Source organism: Diaphorina citri, unplaced genomic scaffold (genome assembly GCF_000475195.1).
Source record: "Diaphorina citri unplaced genomic scaffold, Diaci psyllid genome assembly version 1.1 scaffold901, whole genome shotgun sequence".
In the NCBI taxonomy this organism is placed as follows: Eukaryota; Metazoa; Arthropoda; class Insecta; order Hemiptera; family Psyllidae; genus Diaphorina; species Diaphorina citri.
In genome coordinates, this window is record NW_007378332.1 from 92,997 (window position 1) to 114,891 (window position 21,895).

The 21,895-nt window shown below is 39.6% G+C and overlaps 1 protein-coding gene and 1 long non-coding RNA gene across 3 annotated transcripts in view; both read left to right on the top strand.

Annotated features, from left to right (window-relative positions):
• Window positions 1-9,749, top strand: part of LOC103512939 (myogenesis-regulating glycosidase-like) — a 20,196-nt gene extending 10,447 nt beyond the window's left edge. The window contains exons 4-11 of the mRNA XM_026826265.1: window positions 1,901-2,129; window positions 2,340-2,506; window positions 3,909-4,163; window positions 5,157-5,269; window positions 5,790-5,845; window positions 6,338-6,557; window positions 7,023-7,039; window positions 9,592-9,749. Coding sequence (XP_026682066.1) covers window positions 1,901-2,129; window positions 2,340-2,506; window positions 3,909-4,163; window positions 5,157-5,269; window positions 5,790-5,845; window positions 6,338-6,557; window positions 7,023-7,039; window positions 9,592-9,748 — 1,214 coding nt within the window. The 3' untranslated portion in view covers window position 9,749. The remainder of the gene's footprint in view (window positions 1-1,900; window positions 2,130-2,339; window positions 2,507-3,908; window positions 4,164-5,156; window positions 5,270-5,789; window positions 5,846-6,337; window positions 6,558-7,022; window positions 7,040-9,591) is intronic.
• LOC113468939 lies at window positions 4,225-5,267 on the top strand. Of its 2 annotated transcripts, none has more exons than XR_003392515.1 (2): window positions 4,225-4,591; window positions 4,993-5,034. It is a non-coding gene; the product is annotated as an uncharacterized LOC113468939 (long non-coding RNA). The 2 variants fall into 2 exon arrangements; XR_003392516.1 differs by lacking the exon at window positions 4,993-5,034 and adding an exon at window positions 5,157-5,267 and having other exon boundaries at window positions 4,245-4,591.
• Window positions 9,750-21,895: the final 12,146 nt, after the last annotated feature.

Below are 21,895 nucleotides of genomic sequence, written 5' to 3' on the forward strand. Positions count from 1 at the left end.
CCCCCTACAACTACCTGAAAACGGCTACTTTCCCTGTCGCGTATAATATCTCTAGTAGCGCGGTCAAACTTTCTTGGGGCCGGATTTATGAGTTCTGATACTTCTTCTAGTAAGGTGTAGGTACTTCTATTTTTTTGAAATCCGTGCTGAAATCGAGGTATAATTTGTTGTTCATCAAGGTATTTCGTCATATTTGTATGCAAATATTGATAATAATGAGTTATGGATGCCAATACTTTTGAACTTCTCTATAAGCTTTGAATGAGAAATGGAATCAAATGCCATTCTTAAATCGACTGCGATAATAACTGCATACATTCTGTTATCCAGGGCCGGATTAATGAGTTCTGATACTTCTTCTAGTAAGGTGTAAGTACTTCTATTTTTTTGAAATCCGTGCTGAAATCGAGGTATAATTTGCTGTTCATCAAGGTATTTCGTCATATTTGTATGTAAATATTTTTCCAATATTTTCTCAAAAACCGGTAAAGATCCAATCGGTCTATAATTGCTTAACTGGTCTACCGGGCCTTTTTTATAAACAGGCGTGATTGAAGAAATTTTTAGTGAATTCTATAATTGCTTAACTGGTCTACCGGGCCTTTTTTATAAACAGGCGTGATTGAAGAAATTTTTAGTGAATCTCTCTCTCTCTCTCTCTTCTAAGTAAGAGCTTCAACATGATTCTTTTTTCCAACTGATTCTTAACCCCTCGTCATATTCAGCATTAGAGAAAGCCATTTTACTGAAAAATGGCCAGAGTAGTACACCAGAGAAAGATTAGGGCATTAGGGTCTTTTTGTATGGCAAGCCTTAACAATTAAGTACACCGCCACATCTCAGCACAAAGGTCTCAAAACCAGATTTCACAATGTTGTGACACGTCTTACAGTTGTAACTACAACAGCATTTGCAATTCTCTTTGTAATGCCAAAAGAATTACAAATTACAAAAAACACAAATTTTGACAAATCTGCATCATCAACAGAACTACAAAGCTGACAGGTGAAATAATGGGAGTTGTATGGGTTGAATTGATAATGGGCAAGTTAAGTCCAAACAATGCTGGACAAAAGTGTAACAACTGTAACAAGAATTATTGTAAGGGAGTAACAAGTTACAAAAAAAAATTGTAATCATTCAGTCATCAGTTCACCCTTAGGAAATTATGAATGTCAGAAATAGACAGGGTGTCTTGATGTTCCGTGTGTTGTTTCTCAAATAAAAATATGTAGTTTTATCCTAAGTAGATAGGTAAGGTTCGTTCTCGGAACGGCTGACTTTCTCCTATCTTGTCCTTCTTCTTTCTTTGATTTCAGGACTCTAGGACCTCTTAGCAGTAAAAGTTCCCTCTACCAAAGCTCAAAAGGTGAGGCATAAAACCCTGATACCTATACAAGAGTCCCGGTAAAGGGACTTTTCAGTCTCATCCTAGCAATATAAATGAGGTAACCTCACGTAACAAAAAGAAAAAGGAAATAAAGTTGGGCCCCATACTTTTTAATTTTTTCAAGGCTAATTTCTACCTAAAATCAGCCTTTCAATTTCTATTTGAGGAGTTACTTGAAAACCCCGAAATATCCAACAGTAGGTACCTACATGTGTCCTGCATGGTAGGCATACCGAGAGAATCACCCAGACACCACCACCACCCTTTATACATTTTGACGAAGATTATTTTGACAAATGACGTCAAATTTATATAATTAGCCCCTGAATTTCAATGGTGAGCATTTCAAATCGAGCGAATTATTCAGTTTTTTTTTTATATATATATAATGAACACATTAACATAGGTAGATTTAGTTTTTACAATATTAATACACAATACACGACATATTTCTCTCTTTCTTTTGATTGTGAGCGCCACACTTTTTTTTAACCTTTGAACCCTCTCCAGGTCTCTTCCTCTACTTCAGCCCCAATATGACCGCCTTCTACAGTGTCAACAGTCCCGACCCGGCCGACAATGCGCCCTTCGGCCGTCACTTCTGTGTGTATGCTGAAATGGCGGCCCCCTACTATCGGACCACTAATGGGGCCAACTTCCTTAATTTCACCGCGTGCAAGTATGCCGATGCCAGGGCAGCCCAAATGAAGGCCGTGGAGTATTTCCTTGGAAAACCCAGGTATGGAAGGAAGGAATTGAAGGAATTTCAATTGTGTCAAGCATAAATGCTTGTCACAAATGTCATTCCTCGCTCAATTGACTACTCTAAATTTTGTGACTTGACTTGGACCACTCTGGCCTTAGAGCTAAAGTGTGATTAACTATCCTGATTTTCTTCGTAGAAATATTCCTTAGAGCGAAAGTTATGGTTAACCGTTCTGATTTTCAGAGACATCCCGGATGTGAAAATGATCGAGCACCCGATCTGGACTACCTGGGCCAAATACAAGGTGGATATTGACGAGAACAAGTTGCTGCAGTATGCTCAGTCTATTAAGGACCATGGGTTCAAAGCCAGTCAACTCGAGATTGATGACAACTGGGAAGTTTGCTATGGTAAGATTCGTATTTGTAAGAGACCACCGAGGGAGGACCACTTTAGATCGAGCCTGGACGATCGTAAGATACCACACCGCGATACTGGACAGAGGTATCAACACAGAGTTGTGACGTCGGATCAGTTCACGTTCAAGGCTGATACGGAAGACATAAACCATGCCGAGTACAGAACTAGAGCCTATCAGCAGAACATAGGATAGCACAGACTATCAGCAAGATAGATAGGGTCAATGATACCGGAATAAAAACAATGTCTCACCATCACCACAGTCACTAGCTTCAGACTTATAAGATACTGCGACACAGACCCAGTGGTAACGCGCTTGCTTGCCATGCAGAAGGTCCCGGGTTCGATGACCACCATCGGCAAAAATTTGTACTCGTTTTTCGATTGCAAATTCCTATCCTGTCTTTCTTCTCCTTCGATTTCGGGACGATAAGACCGTGGCGTTACAGTTCCCTCTGCCAAACCTCTTTAAAAAAAATCGATTGCAAATATTTCAACGGGTTACTTTCTGGTGATCTCGTGTTGACCCAGCACCTAAATGGGAAGTATTGTGTCTCTTCTCGTCCATCTGATGAGAGGCATACTACGGGATGGGCATGCTACGACACAGGCCACAAGCGTCTAATGTAGCAGTTGTTCCATTGTTAGGAAATAAAAAACGGGGGGGGGAACCCCATTTTTTTTTTTTAAAAAAAAAAAAAAAAAAAAAAAAAAACCCATTCTCTAGGGCTCTCCTTGTCCCTACACATAAGCCTCTGAGTGAACTTTTTTGTCCTATGGCAAGGTCAGAAAGCCAACTTCTGTGGCCACTGGCTCTCAACCCGAAGGTGCTGGGTTCAAATCCCGGATAGGGAGGAAATTTTTAACCAAAATTTTCCGTTCTTGGTTCGACATGGATGTAGATTACGATTGAATAGAATAGAATATACCTTGTTTATCCTGCTCGAATGAGACTAAAAAGTCCCTTTACCCCAGCAGTCTAAACAAGGTCTGTTGTATTTTATGGGTTTAACATGGTACAATACATATTTTTTTTTACAATAAACCTTGCTTAATTATAAAAAAAAAACAATCATAATAATAATGAGAAAAAGAAAATGTTGAAATGAATGCCATGGGCCTGAGCTGATTCCTCTTCAATCGACACAAACTTTGGCTATCACGCTAAAGTTTTAGACGAGGAGGATTCAGCTCTGTACATTGTGCTTGTGATGGTTTGAATAAAGAAATAAAAAAGAAACACGAAAGATGATAGGTACACTAATTTAGTTGATAAAAGGGTTGTAAATTTTATGATACCCAAAAAGTTGTGAATAGCTTCATGCTTGACCACATACTGTGTGGCACGCACCTTCATAATTCATAACACAGATTCCACACTCCCCATTCCAGGCAGTGCGGTGATCAACACCACTCGGTTCCCCAACATGAAGCGCACCATCTCCCAGTTGAACTCCTTAGGGTTCCGCACCACAATGTGGGTGCACCCATTCGTCAACAACAACTGCGAACCCTACTACACCCGATTTAAAGAGATGGACATCCTAGTGAACAATTTGACCCATCATTACGGCACCCAATGGTGGAACTCTGGCCCTTTGGCGGCCGGACACTTTGATTTCTCCAAACCGGAGGTGGCCAACTGGTGAGTGAGTGGTCACTTGTATTGGTCGATATGAGTTTTTTTTTTTTTTTTTTTTTTTTTTGATATAGGTACCAGAAATTTAGTCCATTTTTCGAATCAGTCCATATTTCGCCTTTGAACTTACATCATGCTCTGATAAAAATTTAAACATTGATAAAGAATTTTTTCGTTACCATCTTACGAACCCAAATTGTCAAATTTTGCAATGGACGAGATAATTTTTGAAAGTAATTGTACAAAAAGTGATGTGTTTTAACTAATTGGTTTTTCTATTTATTTATTTTTAAAGAGAAATTTAACCAGTGGACATTTTTTACGTGACATGAAGTCTTTTTGTTAGTTTCTGTGTGTGTTTTGTTCAATTAAAGGTAGAAATTTCTGTGCCTCACAGGAATTATGGATCTTCACAATCTTTTAGTTTCATTCTTGGGTAAGTATAAGTATGCACTTGAAATACATGTTTGAAGCTATTCCACATCATAGTTGACAACATAATGAGTTCCAAGGATCCAAAGGTTAGGTGGTCGTGCCTCACAGGAATTATGGATCTTCACAATCTTTTAGTTTTATTCTTGGGTAAGTATAAGTATGCACTTGAAATACATAATTGAAGCTATTCCACATCATAGTTGACAACATAATGAGTTCCAAGGATCCAAAGGTTAGGTGGTAAAGAACGCCTCCGGCGTTATCCTTTTAGGTGGCAAAGAACGCCTCCGGCGTTATCCTCTCTTAGTGGTTACCTTCTACTCAAAAGTCTATTATTCTCATTATTACATTTAAAAAGCTTCTCATTTTGCTTCTCAAATCGTTTTTCACTTCATATTCCAGCCGTCCTAATCAGCGGCGTAGCGACCGGGTACAACCACGACATTTCCCTTGAAGCGTTATCCTCTCTTAGTGGTTACCTTCTACTCAAGAGTCTATTATTCTCATTATTACATTTAAAAAGGTTTAAACTTGCTTCTCAAATCGTTTTTCACTTCATATTCCAGCCGTCCTAATCAGCGGCGTAGCGACCGGGTACAACCACGACATTTCCCTTGAACACACCCCTGCCACTGACCAACTTCTGTTCAAACTAAGCCCCAGGGACCCCGAATCCATGGCCAATCTTACCACTGAATAGCGCCACGCTTTAAGACAGTGTTTCTTAATTGGTGTTCCGCGGAACCTAGGCGTTCCGCGAGCTGACGGCAAGGGTTCCGCGAGATATTTTGGAAAAATCATACACTAGATAAAATGTAGTTTCAAAACGACCATCTTAGACTAGGTATTTCATCTTACACAGCTTTTTTTAGAGGTTTGATAGAGGGAACTGAAACAGAGAAAAGTTTAAGATATTCTTATGCTGGGGTTTACCAACTCGAGATTGAGATGAAACAATGACTTCTCTATTCTTAATACCCAGGTCAACTTCCGATTGAACTTAATCCTGAGACAATCCACGGTGGTAAAAATTGATCTGTGAGTTGATACAGTGTCAAGGGTTTTCTTTGACATCGCCCATTTGATTTACGTGGCCAATCTTACCACTGAATAGCGCCACCCTTTAAGATACTCTTATGCTGGGGTTTACCAACTCGAGATTGAGATGAAACAATGACTTCTCTATTCTTAATACCCAGGTCAACTTCCGATTGAACTTAATCCTGAGACAATCCACGGTGGTAAAAATTGATCTGTGAGTTGATACAGTGTCAAGGGTTTTCTTTGACATCGCCCATTTGATTTACACAGGCCAATATTCACCCTCAAAGCTAACTAAGCTTACTTTTACGTTGAATGAAGTATGAAGTCTTTAGTTTTTCAGATTCAGGAAAAAAAATAATAATAATGTAGAAATCAAATGGGGGGGCATATAACAGGCAGGTTGAATAGTTAAATTTTCATCAAGCAACTGGCAGTATTTTAGGCTGTCTGTGATCCGCCATCCGCCACACACGTTCAAGCTTAAAATTGTATGGCAGGCAACCTCAGTGGTGCAGTGGTTAGCGTAGTGGACTTCGGATCTGGAGGTTGGTGGTTCGAGTCCAAGTCAAGTCAAAAAATTTAGCGTAGTGCATTAAGCGGGGAACGACATTTGTGACAAGCATATATATGCTTAACACAATTGAAATTCCTTTTTGTATGGCAGGCATTTGAAACACTCAAACCATTTTTTTCCCCCTGGCAGGAACTCGGAGTGGACCTACCACGTCGGTTTGCCCACCCTAATCACCACGCTCCTCATGATGAATATTGCCGGCTACCCATTCGTTATGCCAGATATGATAGGAGGTAATGTGTATGAGGGCACAACCTGTTCTGAAGAGATGTTCATACGCTGGACGCAGGCAAATGTGTTTATGCCGATTCTGCAGTTTTCCATTGAGCCTTGGGAATATAGCTCTAAGGTAAGACAGGGTTTGTTTGTTTGTTCGTTCGTTTTTCATGCCAAATATGATAGGAGGCAATGTGTATGAGGGCACAACTTGTTCTGAAGAGATGTTCATACGCTGGACGCAGGCCAATGTGTTTATGCCAATCCTGCAGTTTTCGATTGAGCCTTGGGAATATAGCTCTAAGGTAAGACAGGGTTTGTTTGTTTGTTCGTTCGTTTTTCATGCCAGATATGATAGGAGGTAATGTGTATGAGGGCACAACTTGTTCTGAAGAGATGTTCATACGCTGGACACAGGCCAATGTGTTTATGCCAATTCTGCAGTTCTCCATTGCGCCTTGGGAATATAGCACGAAGGTAAGATGGGGTCTGTTCTTTCGTCCGTTTGTTTGGTTGGTTGTTTCTTTGTTCTTTCTTTTGTTTGTTTGATTGCTTGTTTGTTCGTTCGTCTGTTTGTTTTACCATAACTCCCGACCAGTCATACGATGGACCCAGGTTCTGCAGTTCTCTATTGAGCCTTGGGAATATAGCACGAAGGTAAAACAGGGTTTGTTTGGTTGTTTGTTCGTCTGTTTGTTTGTTCGTTCGTTTTTCATGCCAGATATGATAGGAGGTAATGTGTATGAGGGCACAACCTGTTCTGAAGAGATGTTCATACGATGGACGCAGGCCAATGTGTTTATGCCAATTCTGCAGTTCTCCATTGCGCCTTGGGAATATAGCACGAAGGTAAGATGGGGTCTGTTCTTTCGTCCGTTTGTTTGGTTGGTTGTTTCTTTGTTCTTTCTTTTGTTTGTTTGATTGCTTGTTTGTTCGTTCGTCTGTTTGTTTTACCATAACTCCCGACCAGTCATACGATGGACCCAGGTTCTGCAGTTCTCTATTGAGCCTTGGGAATATAGCACGAAGGTAAAACAGGGTTTGTTTGGTTGTTTGTTCGTCTGTTTGTTTGTTCGTTCGTTTTTCATGCCAGATATGATAGGAGGTAATGTGTATGAGGGCACAACCTGTTCTGAAGAGATGTTCATACGATGGACGCAGGCCAATGTGTTTATGCCAATTCTGCAGTTCTCCATTGCGCCTTGGGAATATAGCACGAAGGTAAGATGGGGTCTGTTCTTTCGTCCGTTTGTTTGGTTGGTTGTTTCTTTGTTCTTTCTTTTGTTTGTTTGATTGCTTGTTTGTTCGTTCGTCTGTTTGTTTTACCATAACTCCCGACCAGTCATACGATGGACCCAGGTTCTGCAGTTCTCTATTGAGCCTTGGGAATATAGCACGAAGGTAAAACAGGGTTTGTTTGGTTGTTTGTTCGTCTGTTTGTTTGTTCGTTCGTTTTTCATGCCAGATATGATAGGAGGTAATGTGTATGAGGGCACAACCTGTTCTGAAGAGATGTTCATACGATGGACGCAGGCCAATGTGTTTATGCCAATTCTGCAGTTCTCCATTGCGCCTTGGGAATATAGCACGAAGGTAAGATGGGGTCTGTTCTTTCGTCCGTTTGTTTGGTTGGTTGTTTCTTTGTTCTTTCTTTTGTTTGTTTGATTGCTTGTTTGTTCGTTCGTCTGTTTGTTTTACCATAACTCCCGACCAGTCATACGATGGACCCAGGTTCTGCAGTTCTCTATTGAGCCTTGGGAATATAGCACGAAGGTAAAACAGGGTTTGTTTGGTTGTTTGTTCGTCTGTTTGTTTGTTCGTTCGTTTTTCATGCCAGATATGATAGGAGGTAATGTGTATGAGGGCACAACCTGTTCTGAAGAGATGTTCATACGATGGACGCAGGCCAATGTGTTTATGCCAATTCTGCAGTTCTCCATTGCGCCTTGGGAATATAGCACGAAGGTAAGATGGGGTCTGTTCTTTCGTCCGTTTGTTTGGTTTTTAATTTTATAAGTTTCCATTTATTGATTTTTCAGAACACAACTCTCTCATCAAAAAAAATAGTTAACAAATGGTATACCCATCCGTAAAAGCCGAAGCTTGTGCCACGGATGGGGAGTTCATTAAATATAATTTCAGTTTCATTCTCAGATAGTACCTATGCTCATGTAAATTTTCAATATCATCATTGTAGATATTATATATGTAATAATGATATCTATGCAATCAGTATTATATATTAACAAAAATAAAAAATTAAAATAAACAATATGCTTGACTTTCCCAAATTCCATGTATCCTAGTCTAAAGTATGTTACTTTGGAAAATATCTCAATTTTAAACTCAACAGGGGAAGGGGGGGGAGTGTTTCACTGCCGTTTTTATTTATTTATTTTTTTTTTTTATTTAATATACCTTATTTATACTGTCGGCTAAGACTAAAAAGTCCCATTATGCCAACAGTTTAAACAGGCCTCATTTATTTACATCAAACAAAGTACATACATAGGTTTAACAATGAAAAGGATGGAGAAAATTATAAATATAAAAGATATTAATGGTGATTGCCACCAAAGAGGTTGCCACTAAAGATGGTGATTGCCACCAAAGAGGTTTATTAAGTCTTCTCATGACGGGGATTTTACCCACCATTTGGTGACAAGCTACCTGCCTTCTCGATTTAACTTCACCCACCCTGAGTGGAGCCGGGAACCCAGCAGCACGCGATTCCCCAGATGTCACCACCCGGGTACTAGCCACGCCCAATGTTGCTTAACTTCAGTGATCCCTGAGGAACTGGTGCGTTCAACGTGCTATCGCTCCTGGTTGTACCTAACAAAGAGGTTCTATTAAACTGTTGGTTCAAATTGTACAATGTTGGGGGCACGGTTGGTCCAGTGGTAACGCGCTTGCTTGCCATGCAGAAGGTCCCGGGTTCGAATCCCACCATCGACAAATTAAAATAAACAATATGCTTGACTTTCCCAAATTCCATGTATCCTAGTCTAAAGTATGTTACTTTGGAAAATATCTCAATTTTAAACTCAACAGGGGAAGGGGGGGGAGTGTTTCACTGCCGTTTTTATTTATTTATTTTTTTTTTTTATTTAATATACCTTATTTATACTGTCGGCTAAGACTAAAAAGTCCCATTATGCCAACAGTTTAAACAGGCCTCATGTGGACCTACATTACGCCTACTCGGGCGTTATTGTGGACGCCATGAAGCGAGCTGTGAAGGATGGGAGCCCGGTTAATCCGCCCATCTGGTGGGTTGACCCGACGGACCCTATAGCCCTGGCCTGCGATGACCGTAAGTGAAACTTTGGCAACACTTTTTTTTTTGGTTGGTAGGTAGGTACCTTTTAATTTTAATTTTATAAGTTTCCATTTATTGATTTTTCAGAACACAACTCTCTCATCAAAAAAAATAGTTAACAAATGGTATACCCATCCGTCGGTTCACCTGGAGTTGGTCTGAACACAATCTTTTGGTACTTACGATGGTCTGGATGAACCAATATTTGTAGATACATTTTCTTAATGTCTGTGGTAAATGCTACTTCGAACAATCTGAACGACAATAGGATGGTAAGCAACTCGTTATACAGTTTTGGACCTGTATGTAATATATCGTTCAGAGACTTGCCTGAGGTTGTTGCACAACTAGCGTCAAATACAGGACGAAGTTTGAAGGAAGCGCCAAAGTTCACCAAGTCGGTAAAAATTTCAAAGTCTGAAATGTAAACAAACAACAACTGATAATGAAACACCTCGAGATCCGGATACCAACCACACACGACATTATTTAATTTCAGTGATCTGTTGCTTTTAACATTCACCAAAGCCGAAAGTCTTGTAAGCGCTAGGCCGCGGGTTCGATTCCCGCCCGGGGCGGATTTTATCCTGACGGGATTAATGTTCGTTCTCGGAACGGCTGGCTTTCTCCTATCCTGTCTTCCTTCTCTCTTCGATTTCGGGACGATAAGACCATAGCAGTTACAGTTCCCTCTGTCAAACCTCTTTAAAAAAAAAAAAGCCGAAAGTAGATATCTCTGGGTATAACTTTTTCAAATGTGTTTTAACGTCTTTAGTGCTGGGGTTTTAATTTTAACTTCCATTTCCCAGGCTGGAGAAATCCAGCAGCACGCAATTGGCCAGATTTCTTCAAACGTCACTACCGTATTTGTTTAGACACGAAGTGCACCAAAGTTAACCTCCTAGCCTCCTACTAATCCCCAGCATTAAGCACTGTAGGAACAATAGTTAAAGACAAATTGAGATTCAACTCTTTTTACTACCTGCCCACTGTGATAAGGTCTTAAAAAGGCTATTTAGAAACTATACCCGCTGATGTTGCAATGCAAGCTAAGCCTTTGAGCCATCTTAACACCAAGTATAGCAAATATAGATGAAGAAAGAAACTATAATATTAACTACACCAGGGAGCAAAAATTTTGGGACAACTTGATAGTTGACTGTAATTTGGTGAAGGTCCATATACAAATTGAAAATATGTACAGGATAATTTTGGGACAGTTTGCCTTTCCATGCCTTTACTCTGACTAAGACAGTTTTTATTATTATTAATTTTTAAAGAGGTTTGACAGAGGGAACTGTAACTGCTAAGGTCTTATTGTTCCGAAATCCATGAGAAAAGGAAGACAGCATAGGAGAAAGCCAACCGTTCCGAGAACGAACATTATTCGTTCAGGGTAAAACTCGCCCCGAATGGGAATCGAACCCGCGGCCTAGCTAACTAGCCTGTCCGTTGCCTTTTTTTTATGGCAAAGCTATTGATATTGAAAAAGTTCTCTCTAGCTTGTAAGGTAGTGCGTCTGCCTTGTTAGTACTATAGGTCGCGTGTTCGATCAGGGACGTTTCAATCTGTTCTGAATGTTTTGCTCAATGAGTGTAGTAAAATAACACGATGAAAAAAAAACCCCAAGCCTTTAATTTCTCTCTGAATGTTGGAAAAGTTTTTCGTCTTTGAATGTTTTTCGCAATGCAGGACGTGGATTGTGTTTGCTGGCACACCTTGGTCCAGTGGTTCGCAAACCAGGGAGCCATGGTACCCCAGAGTGCCAAGAGGCCCCAGATTCGTAAAAGCATCTTTTGGGGCAGTTACCCTTACACCTAAGCTTCAGACTGGGATTTTTGGGTATGGAGTAAGCTGAAGAGGCAACAGGGTACCGTGAGATTTCCTCTGTGGCGACCCCTAGTGGCTGACTTCGAAACTTCTAGTCCACAATACGATGAATACACAGTTCCATTTTTCAGCTAGCACCTGAGATGCTATATGTTTAGCTGATGAGTGTGGAGTGGCGGAACGGAGAAAATCGAACAGAACGAGAGTGCCCAGACGGTCACCCATCCGTTTATCAACCAAGCGCAACGTTGTTTAGCTTCAATGAACCATTGGAAACAGGTGTGATCATTGTTCTGTCATTGTTGGTTTAGAGAGGGAGATACAGAAAGATAGAGAGAGAGAGATAGAGAGAGAGAGAGAGAGAGAGAGAGAGAGAAAGAGAGAGAGAAAGAGAGAGAGAGTTGGGGTCTTTAAAATAGTTTCGTTGAGGGTGCCACCAAAAATCTTGTTACTGAAAAGTTTGTTTCCTTATTAGAGGACATAATAATATAGGATGGGGGTAAAAAGGGGTGGTGCAGAATAAAAAAAAAAAGTTTGGGAACCACTGTCTGAGCTCCGCCACAACTATTATTTTCTCAGTTAATGGGCGACATTCCAGTAAATTTTCACCTCTAGTGACAACTTCTTATCTTTTATTCATCTTTGTCTCTCCTTCTTTTCTTTCTCTCGTTTTCCTTCTGTCTTCTTTTCCTTGCTTCTTCGGTGTCTTTGGGTTTTGGCAGTTTTCGCGTTTTCTTTTTCAGATGTATTTTCTTCTTCTTCTTCTTCTTCTTCTTCTTTTCGACCTTAATTTTCATCTTGGTATTGGTCTTCCCAATTTTCTTCTTTGAATATACGGGATATGAACCTGAAATCCAACTTTCGATTCGAGAGTAAGAAGAAGGAAAAGAATGAGTACAAAGAATAAGAGAAAAAAAGAAGAAGACGAAGACGAAGAAGAATAATACAAAAAGGAGGGGGTGAAAAGGAAAGCGAGGTGAAGGAAATGACTAAAAACTAACACACATGTCAATAATCATGCTGGTGAGGATATGGAATTGGACACATTGCTGTAACATGGTGGGAGAGGGAGAAAGAGAGAGAGAGAGAGAGAGAGAGAGAGAGAGAGAGAGAGGGCTATAAACAGCACTTGTCGGGCGTTTTAACTTTTCCAAGAGGGAGAAGAAAGCAAGGAAGTAGGAGGATAAAAATAAAATATTATATCGTTAATATGAAGGAATACAGAAAGTTTCGTCCAGGAGTTGTGAAATCTCTTGAGCAATTTCTGAAACTTTATATGGGTGTCTTTATTAGATACCTCTACGTAGTTATATTTGAAAAAATTATTGTGGATAATGTGGGGAAACATTCTTGAACCAACATGCCTATGGTTAATTTTTGGATAAGAAAAATATTATAACAGTACTTACTTTACTTTCCGTGTCCGCTTTGACCAATGACCGTGTCAGATACTCCTCTTATTATAAAACCAAAGACCTGCGAAGATTATAACAGTACTTCACTATTATGAATCCAAGAACCTTAGCCAAAAAGCCAACGACAACATAAAACAAGAACAGGAGGAGAAAGAAGGAAGAGGTTAAAGAGAAGAAGCATGAGAAGAGGAAGGTGTAAATTTGTAAAAGAAGGAGGAAGAGAAAGAAGAAGGAGAAAAGAGAAGAAGACAAGTAAAAGGGAATCAAGAAAAAGGAGGAGGAGGAGGAGGAGGAGGAGGAGGAGTAGAAACAGGAAGAGAAGAAACAAGAGAGCAAGGAGAAGTATTAGAAGAATGGAAAAGAAAAAGAAGGAGAAGAAGAAGAGGAAGAAGGAGTAAAGGAAGACAAGAAAAAGGAGAAGGACACTAAGGAACAAGAGGAAAAATAAGGAAGAGGAGAAGAAGAAGAAGAAGGAGGAGGAGAAGAAGAAGAAGAAGAAAAAGAGGATGAGGAAAAAGAAGAAGAGAAAGGAGAAGTAAAATAAGGAGAAAGAGGAAGGCGAAGGAAAACAAGGAGAAGCAGAAGGACGAAAAGGTGAAGAAGAAGGAGAAGAAGAAGAGGAAGAAGGAGTAAAGGAAGACAAGAAAAAGGAGAAGGACACTAAGGAACAAGAGGAAAAATAAGGAAGAGGAGAAGAAGAAGAAGAAGGAGGAGGAGAAGAAGAAGAAGAAAAAGAGGATGAGGAAAAAGAAGAAGAGAAAGGAGAAGTAAAATAAGGAGAAAGAGGAAGGCGAAGGAAAACAAGGAGAAGCAGAAGGACGAAAAGGTGAAGAAGAAGGAGAAGAAGAAGAGGAAGAAGGAGTAAAGGAAGACAAGAAAAAGGAGAAGGACACTAAGGAACAAGAGGAAAAATAAGGAAGAGGAGAAGAAGAAGAAGAAGGAGGAGGAGAAGAAGGAGGAGGACAAAGAAGGAACAAAGGAAGTTAAGGAAGACAAAAAAAGGAAGAGGAGGAGAACGAGAGGGAAGCGGAAGGACGAAAAGTAGAAGCAGGAGGTAGAAGTAGGAGAAAGAAAAGTAGAAGGAGGTGGAGGAGGAGTAGAAACAGGAAGAGAAGAAACAAGAGAGCAAGGAGAAGTATTAGAAGAATGGAAAAGAAAAAGAAGGAGAAGAAGAAGAGGAAGAAGGAGTAAAGGAAGACAAGAAAAAGGAGAAGGACACTAAGGAACAAGAGGAAAAATAAGGACGAGGAGGAACTTGAACTTGAACTTGAACGAAAATAACTTTATTTTTAACAAAACAAAATTACAAAGGTTAGCTCACCCCCAAAGGGCACAGGAGGAGAAAGAAGGAAGAGGTTAAAGAGAAGAAGCATGAGAAGAGGAAGGTGTAAAACTGTAAAAGAAGCAGGAAGAGAAAGAAGAAGGAGAAAAACAAAGAGAAGAAGACAAGTAAAAGGGATTCAAGAAAAAGGAGGAGGAGGAGGAGTAGAAACAGGAAGAGAAGAAACAAGAGAGCAAGGAGAAGTATTAGAAGAATGGAAAAGAAGAAGGAGAAGGAGGAGAAGAAGAAGAAGAAGAAGAAGAAGAAGAGGAAGAAGGAGTAAAGGAAGACAAGAAAAAGGAGAAGGACACTAAGGAACAAGAGGAAAAATAAAGAGAAGGAGGAGAAGAAGGAGGAGGAGGAGAAGAAGAAGAAGGAGAAGGACGAGGAGGAGGAGAAGAAGAAGAAGGAAAAGGAGGAGGAGAAGAAGAAGAAGGAGGAGGAGGAGGAGAAGGAGAAGGACGAGGAGGAGGAGTAGAAGGAGGAGGAGGAGAAGAAGAAGGAGGAGGAGAAGAAAAAGAAGAAGGAGGAGGAGTAGAAGAAGGAGGAGGAGAAGAAGAAGGAGGAGGAGGAGAAGAAGAAGGACAAAGAAGGAGAAGAAGGAGCAAAGGAAGTTAAGGAAGACAAAAAAAAAGAAAGAGGAGGAGAACAAGAGGGAAGCAGAAGGACGAAAAGTAGAAGCAGGAGGTAGAAGTAGGAGAAAGAAAAGTAGAAGGAGGTGGAGGAGGAAGATGTGGAGAAGGAGGAAGATGTGGAGGAGAAGGACGAAAAGTAGAAAGAAGACAAGAAATGTAGAAGGAGGAAGAGGAGGATAATGTTTTACATCAAATTTCATATTTTGAGTGAATTATGACGCTCAACTGATGGCATGCCGGGGTTTTTGGCGCGCGGGTAAAGGAAGACAAGAAAAAGGAGAAGGACACTAAGGAACAAGAGGAAAAATAAGGAGGAGAAGAAGAAGAAGGAGAAGGACAAAGAAGGAGTCAAGGAAGTTAAGGAAGACAAAAAAAGGAAGAGGAGGAGAACAAGAGGGAAGCAGAAGGACGAAAAGTAGAAGCAGTAGGTAGAAGTAGGAGAAAGAAAAGTAGAAGGAGGTGGAGGAGGAAGATGTGGAGAAGAAGGACGAAAAGTAGAAAGAAGACAAGAAATAACAAGTACAATGCAAGGACCTGGGCGTCACATAAGAATAATTATTACACGATAGGTAATGGCACAAAATCATTACCCAGCAAAGCAATAAGAAATAAAGAAATATTCAAAATCACAAAATTTAAAAATCCGGCCCGAAGGACCACAAAATATATATGTTTAGTTTTACATATATATCCCAAGAGCAAATTGTATAAGAATAGAAAATAAGCGGACTGTATCACCACAGGCGCTGTAAAACACCGAGGAGGAGAAGGACGAAAAGTAGAAGGAGGAGGAGGAGAAGAAGGAGGACAAGAAAAGGAGGAGGAGAAGGACGAAAAGACGGAGGTAGAGGAGGAGGATAATGTTTTACATCAAATTTCATATTTTGAGTGAATTATGACGCTCAACTGATGGCATGCCGGGGTTTTTAAGGACGAAAAGTAGAAGGAGGAGGAGAAGAAGGAAGACAAGAAAAGGAGGAGGAGAAGGACGAAAAGAAGGAGGTAGAGGAGGAGGATAATGTTTTACATCAAATTTCATATTTTGAGTGAATTATGACGCTCAACTGATGGCATGCCGGGGTTTTTGGCGCGCGGGAATTTATGAACAGTTGTAATCCAGAGGAGATACTAAATCACTCCCGTCTGACACTGAAAGGTTTCACTTCTTGTCTTTCCAGGGACGAGCTTGAGACGACTACGAGTAAAAGTTCTCCCTCCAAGTTTCTTATACTTTGTATCCTGCGCTGAGTCCGAAATCTAATTTTATCTCTAAATTGGCTTATTTGTGGATGGTGAGATTTGGTGGAGCTTTTTTTTTTATTACTATTATTCTTTAAGAGGTTTGACAGAGGGAACTGTAACCGCTAAGGTCTTATCATCCCGAAATCGAAGAGAGAATTAAGACAGGATAGGAGAAAACTCGCGGCCTAGCGCTTACAAGGCAGACGCGCTACCAACTAAGCCACCTAGGCTGGCGAATAGCGAGTGAAAATTTGGAGAAATAGAAACAAACCAAGCAGATTTCACTACTTCTTCACTACACAAATTTTGAAACACAAAACGCCTTCTAGTATATGTATAGTAGTTTTGTCACATCCACTAATTTCAATATTTTCACTTGCTGTATTAGCCTATCACATTTTTTTTTTTTTTTTTTTTAGGTTTTCCCGCTTTGTATCCTGCGCTGAGTCCGAAATCTAATTTTATCCCTAAATTGGCTTATTTGTGGACGGTGAGATTTGGTGGAGCTTTTTTTTTTTTATTATTCTTTAAGAACTTTGATAGAGGGAACTGTAACTGCTAAGGTCTCATCATCCCGAAATCGAAGAGAGAAGGAAGACAGGATAGGAGAAAGCTCGCGGCCTAGCGCTTACAAGGCAGACGCGCCACCAACTAAGTGAAAATTCTGAGAAATAGAAACAAACCAAGCAGATTTCACTACTTCTTCACTACAGGAGTTTTGAAACACAAAACGCCTTCTAGTAGTTTTGTCACATCCACCAGTTTCAAGATTTTCACTTGCTGTATGAACCGATCACATTTTTTTTTTTCAGTATCACATTCTTTTCTTTCTTCTATAGTTTTTTTATGTTTTTTTGTTTTTTTTTAATTTTTAATTTTTACTTTCATTCTTTTCTTTCTTCTATAGTTTTTTTATGTTTTTTTGTTTTTTTTTAATTTTTAATTTTTACTTTTTCTTCTTCATAATCATAATTATTATCATCCTCTCCTTTCATTTCATTTCTCGGCCCTGCTGTGTTTCCTCTTTACTTATCTGCCGTTTTTTCCATACACAAGCAGAAGCAGAAGCAGCAGCAGCAGTACAACTACATAACGTCTATTCTATCCTCACAAATCATTTCTTACTTGACACTTTCTTGTCTCTCTCTCTCTCTCCCTTCCTTTCTCCTTCTTTGCTTTTCCTTCTCTCTCTCTCTCTATCTCTCGCTCTGTCTTTCTGCTTTTCCTCCTCCATCTCTTCTCCTCTTCTCTACCTTTCTCTCTTTGTCTCTCTCCCTCCAGCTTCTCTTTCTCTCTCTCCTTCTCTTTCTCCCTTCTTCCTCTTCTCTCTCTTCCTTTCTCTTTGCTTCTCTCTCTCTCTCTCTTTTCCTTCCTCCCTCTCGCTCTCTTATTATTCTCTCTCTTTCTCTATCCTTCTTCTTCTCTCTCTCTCTCTATGTTTCTCTCTTTCTCATTTCTCTTCTCTTTCTTTCCCTCTCTCATTTTCTTCCTCTTCTATCTCTCTCCCTCTGTATTTACATAAATTAAAATGACAGAGATCCTCTTTACTTATCTGCCGTTTTTTCCATACACAAGCAGAAGCACAAGCAGTAGCAGCATTACAACTACATAACGTCTATTCTATCCTCACAAATCATTTCTTACTTGACACTTTCTTGTCTCTCTCTCCCTTCCTTTCTCCTTCTTTGCTTTTCCTTCTCTCTCTCTCTCTCTCTCTATCTCTCTCTCTGTCTTTCTGCTTTTCCTCCTCCATCTCTTCTCCTCTCCTCTCTCTTTCTCTCTCTCCCTCCAGCTTCTCTTTCTCTCTCTCCTTCTCTTTCCCCCTTCTTCCTCTTCTCTCTCTTCCTTTCTCTTTGCTCTCGCTCTCTTATTATTCTCTCTCTTTCTCTATCCTTCTTCTTCTTCTTCTCTCTCTCTCTATGTTTCTCTCTTTTCATTTCTCTTCTCTTTCTTTCCCTCTCTCATTTTCTTCCTCTTCTATCTCTCTCCCTCTGTATTTACATAAATTAAAATGACAGAGAAAGGAGAACTTGCAAAAAAAAATAGAGCAAGTGAGAGAGAGAGAGAGAAGAAATAAATAAAAATGGCAGCAATTCAGGATGTTTCAAAGGAAAAGCGAGGGAGTGAGATCTCTCTATTCGCTCTATCTCTCTCTCTATCTCTCTCTCTCTCTCTCTCTCTCTCTCTCTCTCTCTCTCTCTCTCTCTCTCTCTCTCTCTCTCTCAGCTGACCACCATGAAGTTAAGTATGCAGTTAAGGAACCTTGAACGTGGTTGTTATCCCGGTGGGTGACCATCTGGCAATGGCACAGCGATCTTTGGGGAACTGGTTGGTAAACTGCTGTCTTTTATAACAAGCTTGGGTGTTTTTGTCTCCAATTTGGACCGCTTGACGGACAAGATGCATTGAAAGGACATCCCCGTTTGATACGACACATTTGATAAAAATAACCTCACATCATTCATCAGAAGCGGAACACTGAATATTGTGATGGAGCAGAGGCGTAGTCTGGATGTAATACTTGTAATGCGGTATTACACCGGTATCTTGTGAATGTCAGAAAAGTAGAAGATATCGAAGAAAATGGTGAGAGATGATCCCCCTTAAGTATGGGTTAATGTAAGACTTGGAATGCGGTATTACACCAGTAGAAACAGTGGCACAGTCTTGGTGTAATACTTATAATACGGTATTACACCGGTATAATCTTGTGACAGTCTACAATCTACATACACAGTCAATATCCACGATATACCTACCTTGGTTAGTGTCCGAACGCAGTGACCTCTAAAGTTTGACTTGACGGTTTTGCATTCTATGTTTGATTGAATATTTGTTCCACTATAACTATCGATTGCCTGGTCCGATTTTGTTGAATTTGGTACAAGAATTTACAATATCAATGCACATCGATCCTTGAAACTTGAACAAAAGACCATTTGAGGGTAATTTACCATTACAACCAAAACACTGCATTGTTAATACCTATTATTTAGTTTAATTAAAGAAATTAGATAAAAATACTTTTAGTTTAGCAATCTATCGGAAATTTGTTGTACTATTTGCAATTGATTTAATCTATTTGTAAACCCGGCTTTTATGTAACTTTGAATTATTTAATTAAATAATTAACTTTGAGAAACACTTTTCTTTATTAATTGTGAACTCGGCTTTTATGTACTTAGCTTTTGATGAATAGAATTATTATAAAAGAAAGTAAAAAAAAAAAACACTTTATTTATGTACTTAATTAAGATAATTAATTAACGAGATAATGATAAACAGGATTTTTATGTACCTACCCACTGATAAATTATACTAAAACAGCTGATATTTTCTATGAAAATTTTTGAAGGTTATTTAAAGGTCAAATGAAAATTTTTATTCACTTTACTTTTTATCGAATTTCTTTACACATACGATTAAAATCACTGATAAAGTATTATGATTTTGTAGAAAAAACTTCAATAATCAAAATGGTACCACTTTACAAATATTTAGGAGAAGAAGAAGAAGAAGAAGGAGGAGGAGAAGAAGGAGGAGGACAAAGAAGGAACAAAGGAAGTTAAGGAAGACAAAAAAAGGAAGAGGAGGAGAACGAGAGGGAAGCGGAAGGACGAAAAGTAGAAGCAGGAGGTAGAAGTAGGAGAAAGAAAAGTAGACAGGAGCAAATTTTGTACGTGTTTACTTGTTTACTAGAAGAAGAAGAAGGAGGAGAAGAAGAAGAAGAAGAAGAAGAAGGAGGAGAAGAAGAAGGAGGAGGAAGAGTAGAATGAAATGAAAAGAGGAGGAGGAGAAGAAGACAAACTAGATAAACTTGAAAAGTTGTGTGATAATATTGCAGAATTGCAGTGAGCTTTGCAAACTTTAGCAAGAAGTTTTGTCATAATATTCGACATACAGAATGAATAAGAGTTAGTTGTTCCAATCTAACTACATATAAACTTATAAACATTAGTAGGTTAGGTACCTATAACACCTATTTATTATCAAAAATAAAATTAAATTTGTTTTCTACGTTTTGTAATGTGACCCCGATTTTATGAACTTAGAGACAGACAGAGAGAGAGAAAAAAAATAAGAGAAAACCCATCAAGAATAAGGTAAAAGAAGGAGGAGGAGGAGAAGAAGAAGAAGAAGGAGGAGACGAAAGAAGAGGAGGGGAAGGAGAGAGAGAGAGAGAGAGAGAGAAAGAAATCAGAAGAAAATCTATCTGTCTCGCTGTGTGAAATCTGTGGCAGAGAGAGAGAGAGAGAGGGAGGGAGGGAGGGAGAGAAAAAGCAAGAGAGAGAACAGGGGACTTTCTACGGCCAGTCTTTGGTTTATACCTTTGATCTGTTGCATCCGCTCTTCTATATAAGGCAAAAAAGCCGTAAAAAGGTATCATCCTCAGACCAAATTTGGTCCACGATATGGTGCACTAGATATTATCCATGAGGTTTCTATCCAATGCCCACCACTCACCCTCATACTGTCTGACAGGGCGCGGTCTCACAAACCTAGGTCTGTCAGGCAGTCTGCACGTGAGTGGCGGAAAAAGCTTGAGACCTAGGGGTGTGAGATTGTGGTCTGTCAGACGGGCTGAGTGTGCCTCTACTAGTGGCGGCTCGTAGGCTCGTACACAAGGTTTCATCAGGGGAACCCTGGTTTCACAACTCTGGTACTCACAATGCAGAATTGTAGGATTTTCCAAATCTACGTATGTATCTCAATAATCTCAGCACCCAGTGTTTACCTACCATGCTGGCACCAATCGCTATGCCCAATACAAATTTCTTGACACCGCCGTTAATCGAATCCGGGTCTCCTGCGTACAAGGCGAGCGGAGTGACCACTATTCCATGAGAGCTGATGACTGACCCTGTTTTATTATAGTTTTTTTCTCAATGTAGATAGATACCTTATTTTCCTACCCATCTTTTTTTTCTCTCCTTCATTTCTTTTCGAAGTTTCGTAACGATTTCCTTGCGAGATGGAGAGAAGCAAATGAATGATGACAGGTCCAGTAACGTATGTATGTACCTATCTCAATAATCTCAGCACCCAGTGTTTATTATACCTACCATGCTGGCACCGATCGCTATGCCCAATACAAATTTCTTGACACCGCCGTTAATCGAACCCGGGTCTCCCGCGTACAAGGCGAGCGGAGTGACCACTATTTTTTTTTTTTCTTTTTTTTTCTAGTTAAGCAAGGTCTTTTTACTGAATTGTTAGTTGTATGTATTATTCTTTAACCCATCAAATATACGAGACCGATTGTAGTGGTGGATCTAGATTTTTCCCAGATCATCCATACATTTCAGTTGCATGGGTCTGGAATTTTCCTGTTTCTTGAGTAAGATCCCTAACATGGAAATCCAATCTTCGAAATAATTAACATTGAAACTTGGAACTTTTATCTTTTTTATATCATTTAAATATTGATTGACATTATTATTCATAACAAATGAATGATATTTACATAAAATTATTTACAATTATTGTAGTGGTGGATCTAGATTTTTCCCAGATCATCCATACATTTCAATTGCATGGGTCTGGAATTTTCCTGTTTCTTGAGTAAGATCATGGGAGCTGATGACTGACCCTGTTTTATTATAGTTATTTTCTCAATGTAGATAGATACCTTATTTTCCTACCCATCTTTTTTTTTTCTCTCCTTCATTTCTTTTCGAAGTTTCGTAACGATTTCCTTGCGAGATG